The sequence below is a fragment of the Arachis ipaensis genome, chromosome B1 (assembly GCF_059453495.1).
Source record: "Arachis ipaensis isolate K30076 ecotype BB chromosome B1, ASM5945349v1, whole genome shotgun sequence".
NCBI classification, from domain to species: Eukaryota; Viridiplantae; Streptophyta; class Magnoliopsida; order Fabales; family Fabaceae; genus Arachis; species Arachis ipaensis.
In genome coordinates, this window is record NC_142436.1 from 147,917,275 (window position 1) to 147,925,350 (window position 8,076).

The window sequence follows — 8,076 nt, forward strand, 5'->3', positions numbered from 1 at the left end:
CAGAGGGCATTTCAAGGAGTGTGCAAATGCACAGGCTTGTGCGGCCGCATAGGTGGCAAAAAATGCAGTTTTGTGCGCACGCATAGCATGGTGCGCGCGCACAGATGCCTTGTTTCACAAAAATTTTTCTTTTCAAAATTAAGGTACCTACCCTTAGCATATCAACATACAAACCCTAAATCATTCAAAGAAGCACAAGTTCATAATCCACAAGCAATTCAACTTATTCAACTCAAAATCATCAAATCAAACCTATACTAATCATCATACACAAGAAAGTAAATAATTCAAAAAGCTATAAATAAAAGATAAAATTGGAAAAATGTTACCATGGTGGGGTGTCTCCCATCAAGCACTATGGTTTAAAGTCCTAAGTTGGACTTGCATGACTTCATTGGTCACTTAGAAACTTCTCCAAGGAGGAAGATCTCCAACTCCTTGGCATTTTTTGGGTTGAGTGTGATAAAGTTTCACCCTATGACCATTGATTTTGAACTTAACCCCATTGATAGGGTGAATCACTTCCACCACTCCATAAGGCTTGACATCTACCACTTTAAACGGCCCGTCCCACCTAGATCTCAACTTTTCGGGCATCAATCGCAACCTTGAATTATACACAAGTACTTCATCACCTACCTTAAAGCTCTTCCTCCTAATATCCTGGTCATGGAATGCCTTAGCTTTTTCCTTGTAGAACTGAGCATTCTCATATACTTCCAACCTAAGGCATTCTAATTCCTCCAATTGGAGCTTACGTTCCATTCCCGACCCCTTTAAGTTCGGATTGCAATTCTTCACCGCCCAATAGGCTCTATGTTGGATTTCAACTGGAAGATGACAAGGCTTCCCAAAAATAATACGGAAGGGACTCATTCCGATTGGGGTCTTGTAAGCGGTCCTATAAGCCCATAATGCATCTCCCAATCTAGAACTCCAATCCTTCCTTTGTGGGTTAACAACTTTCTCCAGGATTCTCTTGATCTCCCTGTTGGATACTTCCACTTGCCCATTTGTCTAGGGGTGATAGGCTGTGGAAACCTTGTGAATGACCCCGTACTTTTTCATCAACACCTCAATTTTCTTGCTGCAAAAATGGGTCCCTTGATCGCTCACGATTGCTCGTGGTGACCCAAATCGACAAATAATGTTATTTTTCAAGAACGTAGCAATGATATTAGCGTCATTGCAACGGGTAGGAATTGCTTCCACCCATTTAGAGACGTAATCCACGGCTAACAAAATGTACACAAACCCATTGAAATTTGGAAATGGCCCCATGAAATCTATTCCCCAAACATCAAAGATTTCTGGCATTAATGACAGGATTTGCAAAATTGGTTGGCATCCCTAAATAAAGTAGGCCACCAGAATCCACAGTCTAAAACCTTCCTTGCTGTTGGGCCGAAGTGACCCCCACTCTCATATGAGTGGCAAAATTGAAGGATAGACTGGAACTCAGATTCCGGCACACACTTTCTAATTACATGATCTGCCACACGCCTCCATAGATGTGGATCATCCCAAAGATAATACTTATTAGCATCGCTTTTCAGTTTATCTTTTTATGCTTTGAAAATTGTGGGGGAAAAACGCGAGCGACCAAGTAATTAGCTATCGAGGCAAACCAAGGGGTGCTTTGGGATATTGCTTGCAAGGTATCTAAGGGGAATGAGTTATTGATAGGAGTGGGATCCGGAGTTAAATGTTCAAGCTGACTCAAATAGTCCGCTACTAAATTTTGGGACCCACTTCTATCCTTGATCTCCAAGTCAAATTCTTGCAAAAGTAATATCCACCTAATGAGCCTAGGCTTTGACTCCTTCTTCTTTAGCAAATATTTCAAAGCGGCATGGTCCCAATACACCACTACTTTAGAGCCTAGCAAATAAGGTCAAAATTTGTCTAGTGCAAAAAACAATGGCTAAAAGCTCTTTTTCGGTGGTGGTGTAATTCGACTGACCCGAATCTAACATTTTTGAAGCATATGCTATAGTGTAAGGAGCGTTACCATTGCGATGTGCTAATGCGGCACCTACGGCGTGATTCGAGGCGTCGCACATGATCTCAAAAGCTTGATTCCAATTTGGGCCTTGCACAATAGGAGCTATGGTTAGCGCTTCCTTCAACTTGTCAAAAGCCTTTTTGCAATCTTCATCAAAATGAAATTCCACATCCTTTTGAAGTAGACGAGAGAAAGGTAAGGCAACCTTGCTAAAAACCTTGATGAACCGACGGTAAAAGCCTGCAAGACCAAGGAAGGAACGGATCTCTGGTGCGGAATTTATAACCACAAACTAACCGGCAAGTGCACCGGGTCGTACCAAGTAGTACCTCAAGTGAATGAGGGTCAATCCCACGGGGATTGATGGACTAAGCAACAATGGTTAAGTGATTTACTTAGTTAGACAAACAGAAAATGGTGTTTGAGTGTTCAAAAGCATTAAACAGTAAATTCATAATATCTGAAGGCAATCAGTAAATAAGTTGAGAATAAAATATGGAGAAAACAGTTAAGGCTTCAGAGTTATCTATTTTTCCAGATTGACTTTTCTTACTAACTATTTTAATCATGTAAGATTTAATTCATGGAAAACTATATGTGATTAAACCCTAATTCCTTAGACCTTTTTAGTCTCCTCTAACTCTCATCAACCGCCAATTCCTTGGTCAATTAATTCCAATTAGAGGGTGAAGTTTAATTCTAGTTATTATGCCACAAAAATCCTAATTATCCAAATATAAGAGGAATATATGTCACGTATCCCGTTAAGTCCAGATAATTAGAATTTAGGAGAAATTGTTTTCAAGTTGTTGTTCAAGTAAAGAGCTTTTCCAAGTTATACAAGTACTCAATTAGAAAGAGGGTCATACTTCCGTTCCACCCAAATTCATAAGATAAAGAACAAAAATAATTCTTAAATTATAAATCAGTACATGAATTAAAATAGAAAAACAATAGAATCAATCCATATAATAGACAGAGCTCCTAACCTTAACAGTGGAGGTTTAGTTGCTCATGGTTTAGAGAGAAAAACTAGAATTCTCTTAAACTGTGAATTGTGAATTGGAATGGAGTGGAATAATCCCTAGAAGAGAAGTTTCTTTTCTCTTTTATATGTAATCCTAATTAATTTAAAATCTACTTTTTAAAACTAAAATAATATATTTTCCTATTTTAAAATAAAATATAAATTTAATCAAAATTAATTAAACTATGCGTGTAGCCTTTGGAAGAAGATTGGGGACCACTGGTATTGAGGTCCACGCTGAACTTGGAATTTTCCAAGTTTAGCATGGAGTGAGTGCATTACATTCCCTTTGAGCTTTGAATCCACGCTGAACTTGGAATTTCCCAAGTTCAGTGTGGAGTGAGTGCATGCTTTTCCTTTGTGCGTGAATTCCACGCTGAACTTGGAAAATCCCAAGTTTAGCGTGGAAAAGGTCGAACTTGACAGGATGGAGGGTTAGTGCTCCACGTTTTACTTGGAAAATTCCAAGTTCAGCGTGGAATGGATAGCATCAATTCTTCGTTTTCTCCATTATGTAGCCTTGGCTTAAACTCTGCGAAATTTGTCCAAAATGCCACCTGAAATAAACAAAATTGCACACGACTCAAAGTAGCATTCATAGTGGCTAAAATATATTAAATCTTGATTAAACTTAGCAATTCAAGTGCAAATTCACTAGGAAAAGATAGAGAAGATGCTCACGCATCACAACACCAAACTTAAATTGTTGCTTGTCCTCAAGCAACCAGAATAAGTGCATGATTAAGATGTGAATTTGCATGTGAAGTGAGAGTTTAGTCATTCTCAAGTCTATTCTTAAAATGGGGTTTATTCATTGTAACTTTGAACAGTTTTCACATCTCACTCTTCTTTGAATCATAGGAATGTTAGTGTCATTCGGAATTGGAATCAGGATCATATTATGAATTCTCTGATCTTTATACTCCAGTTTAATCCTTGAACATAGCAAAATTTATTTTAATTCTCTTTTCTTTGGCGCTTTGCACCTTGAGCCTAGCCGTGACTTTAAATGTTTTGTCTCAAGTTTTACTTGACACAGAAACACCACAAGCACTTGACTGGGAAACTCTTTCTAAGTTCTGATTGCTCTTTCAGTTTCTCCCAGACAGTGGTGCTCAAAGCCTTTGGCATACTCTGCTGAATGCATTTGGTCACGACTCTAAATATTCTGTCTCAAAGGTTACATGAAACAAGAATACCACAAGCATATAACTAGGAAAACAACTCTTGATTATTTCAGACTCCCCAGTCATTGATGCTCAGAGCCTTGGACCTTGCTTTTATGCTTATTTTGCTGTCTCTTTTGCTTCAAGGATTAAATTCTTATTTATTTCAGTGAAGTCATAATAATTCTCTAAATTCTTGTTCGTCATACATCAACATCCCTTAATTCAACTTCAATTATGCTCTGTTTATGTCAATCATTCAGAGTTACAAATAACACCACCACAATTAAGTAAATATGACTAATCTTAGATAAAAACTCGCTCTTTTCATGCATTACATCATTTTTTCTTTTCTTTTGATTTTCAAGCTCAGTGAGCAGTACATGAGACGCCTTTCAACATTAAAGCAAATAACAGAGAATTTCAAAATAGTAGAACTAAACTAGAACCTAGGAATTTATCTAATAAAGGATCATGCAATAATAAAATAAACAGAAAACAGGAATATGACATAATAAGAACGGGAGGAAATATAGAATGAAAGGAACTCAACCACCTCAGTTATGCTGGTGGCCATCTCATTCCTCTATGAAGAACATTCATCTCCCTTTGGTGCTATTAAAATAAAGAGAAAATGCCAAAAGCGAAGCAACAACACCAAACTTAAAAGTTTGCTTGTCCTCAGGCAAAGAAAATCTGAAAACAGGGTGTCAAAAATTCTTCTTAATTGCTCCTGTTCCTGTTCTAATCATTCTGCATGACCAAAACACATGTAAAACAAGAAAATTTCTAAAAAAAATTGAGATAAAGTAATTTAAAACCAAAACTAAAAAATCTATAATGCTAAAATAAAAATAACTAAAAAAAATTAAAACCAAAGCAACTGCAAAACCAAGGATACTAGTAGTTGGGTTGCCTCCCACAAGCGCTTCTTTAATGTCACCAGCTTGACTCTTGATTGTTGAATTTTCTTTCTCTTCTTCCAGTTGGTTAAAAGAAACATCTCCAAGGGGGGAGAGGTGAAAATTAGTGCCCCCTGATATAAGTTCCTCCTAACAAGCTTTCTTTTATTGTGGTTAGCTCGATTCACCTTGCTTGTTGGGGTAGAGATTGGATTGTTTTTTGTTGACCTTCTCTTTTTCATGGATATTTTCTTCTGTTTCTTGTCATAATTCCCTTTTCAGTGCTTTCTTTGGTTGCCTTCACTTTTTTTATATCAAAATTTGGGTGTTGTGTGATGGTTAGAATGTACCCTTCATCAAGAACTTCTTGAATTGGTGGTTAAATAAACTCACCCTCTATGCCACTCTCTGCTTCATTGGAGTGTACATTCCCATGATTGTTTTCATCCCTTACAACCTCCTTTGTTTGTGCATCTTCCTTCTTTGTTGGTGTATCTTCTTCCTTTGTTTTTGCATCTTCCTCTTCTTCCATGTGTGAGGGTGAAAAGTTCTCTAATTCACTAGAGTATGAACTCCTTTAATTGATTTTCTCACTTTCTTCTATAGGATCTTGCATTATATCTCTTGGAAAGGAATTTTCTTGTTCCTCTTCTTGGGACTTGATAATCAACTGCACATATTTCTCTACATTTTTGACACTAGTATTTATATCATGTATGAATTCTTTCATGAGAAGCTCAAGATCTAATGGTTCTTGATATGAATAAGAAGATGGTGGCTCTTGATATGAATAAGAAGGAGATGATGATTCTTGATAAGAGTAAAAAGAGGATGGTTCTTGGTGTGTATATGGAGATGGTGGTTCTTGATATGAATAGGGAGGTGGTGGCTCTTGATAGTTGGAACATGGAGCACTGAAGTTTCTTTGATTTTGACTTTGCCAACCAAAATTTGGGTAGTTCCCCCATCCACAATAATGAGAATCACTCATTGGGTGTAAGTAGTAACCCATGTGATCTCTCTCCATTATTTTTCCTTAGCACAAAACACCAAAAAGAATTAAACGCACCATGTGGTAAACAGGAAAGTAAAGAAGAAAGAACAGAAATTTTTTTAAAAGAAATAAAATAAAGAATAATATAAAATAAAGAATTCAAAAATAAATAAAAAAGGTCAACTAAAAATTCAAAAATTAAACAAAGAAAAATACTAGTATTTTAAAAAAAATATTTTTAAAAGAAAACTTACTACGGGGACACTAAACTTAATTTCAGAAATTAAGGAAAAAAGTACTAATTTATTTATTTAATTTTTTATTATTATTTTTTTTAAAACTAACTAATAAAAGAAAAGAAACAGAAAATGAAACACGGGAGGGGGATGCTGAACGAAAAAGAAGAAAAAAATTAAGAAGAAAATAAAACAAAAAAAGAAAAAAATAAATGAAAAATAAGAATTAATAATACTAAAATAAAACTAATTAAAAGCAAAATTATATAATCTAAACAATCAAACAACGAGCAATTGTCAATCACAATCAATCCCTGGCAACGGTGCCAAAAACTTGGTGCGGAATTTATAACCACAAACTAACTGGCAAGTGCACCGGGTCGTACCAAGTAGTACCTCAAGTGAATGAGGGTCGATCCCACGGGGATTGATGGACTAAGCAATAATGGTTAAGTGATTTACTTAGTTAGACAAATAGAAAATGGTGTTTGAGAGTTCAAAAGCATTAAACACTAAATTCAGAATATCCGAAGGCAATCAGTAAATAAGTTGAGAATAAAATATGGAGAAAATAGTTAAGGCTTCAGAGTTATCTATTTTTCCAGATTGACTTTTCTTACTAACTATTTTAATCATGTAAGATTTAATTCATGGCAAACTATATGCGATTAAACCCTAATTTCTTAGACCTTTTTAGTCTCCTCTAACTCTCATCAACCGCCAATTCCTTGGTCAATTAATTCCAATTAGAGGGTGAAGTTTAATTCTAGTTATTATGCCACAAAAATCCTAATTATCCAAATATAAGAGGATTATATGTCACGTATCCCGTTAAGTCCAGACAATTAGAATTTAGGAGAAATTGTTTTCAAGCTGTTGTTCAAGTAAAGAGCTTTTCCAAGTTATACAAGAACTCAATTCGAAAGAGGGTCATACTTCCGTTCCACCCAAATTCTTAAGATAAAGAACAAAAACAATTCTTAAATTATAAATCAGTACATGAATTAAAATAGAAAAACAATAGAATCAATCCATATAATAGACAGAGCTCCTAACCTTAACAGTGGAGGTTTAGTTGCTCATGGTTCAGAGAGAAAAACTAGGATTCTCTTAAACTGTAAATTGTGAATAATTGTGAATTAGAATGGAATGGAATAATCCCTAGAAGAGAAGTTTCTTTTCTCTTTTATATGTAATCCTAATTAATTTAAAATCTATTTTCTAAAACTAAAATAATATCTTTTCCTATTTTAAAATAAAATATAAATTTGATCAAAATTAATTAAACTATGCGTGTAGCCTTTGGAAGAAGATTGGGGACCACTGGTATAGAGGTCCACGCTGAACTTGGAATTTTCCAAGTTCAGCATGGAGTGAGTGCATTACGTTCCCTTTGAGCTTTGAATCCACGCTGAACTTGAAATTTCCCAAGTTCAGCGTGGAGTGAGTGCATGATTTTCCTTTGTGCGTGAATTCCACGCTGAACTTGGAAAATCCCAAGTTCAGCGTGGACAAGGCTGAACTTGACTGGATGGAGGGTTAGTGCTCCACGTTGAACTTGGAAAATTCCAAGTTCAGCATGGAATGGACAGCATCGATTTTTTTGTTTTCTCCATTATGTAGCCTTGGCTTAAACTCTGCAAAATTTGTCCAAAATGCCACCTGAAATAAACAAAATTGCACACGACTCAAAGTAGCACTCATAGTGGCTAAAATATATTAAATATTGATTAAACTTAGCAATTC

At 35.8% G+C, this 8,076-nt stretch overlaps 1 protein-coding gene across 1 annotated transcript; it reads right to left on the reverse strand.

The window, feature by feature from the left end:
* Positions 1–402: 402 nt before the first annotated feature.
* Positions 403–7,783, reverse strand: LOC148578820 (uncharacterized). Its single transcript, XM_088503221.1, has 5 exons — positions 7,717–7,783; positions 1,964–2,245; positions 1,753–1,881; positions 1,117–1,235; positions 403–1,017 (listed from the first exon to the last, which is right to left on the reverse strand). The coding sequence occupies exons 1-5, from the start codon at positions 7,781–7,783 to the stop codon at positions 403–405; spliced, it is 1,212 nt and encodes a 403-aa protein (XP_088359347.1).
* Between the last annotated feature and the right edge of the window lie 293 nt (positions 7,784–8,076).

Coding starts and splice junctions, on each gene's coding strand:
- LOC148578820 (XM_088503221.1), bottom strand. CDS start 7,783: ATGCACTCACTCCACGCTGAACTTGGGAAATTTCAAGTTCAGCGTGGA. Junction 2,246..7,716: donor ATTCAAAGCTCAAAGGGAAC/GTAATGCACTCA, acceptor TTGGTCTTGCAG/GCTTTTACCGTCGGTTCATC. Junction 1,018..1,116: donor TTGGGTCACCACGAGCAATC/GTGAGCGATCAA, acceptor TATCACCCCTAG/ACAAATGGGCAAGTGGAAGT.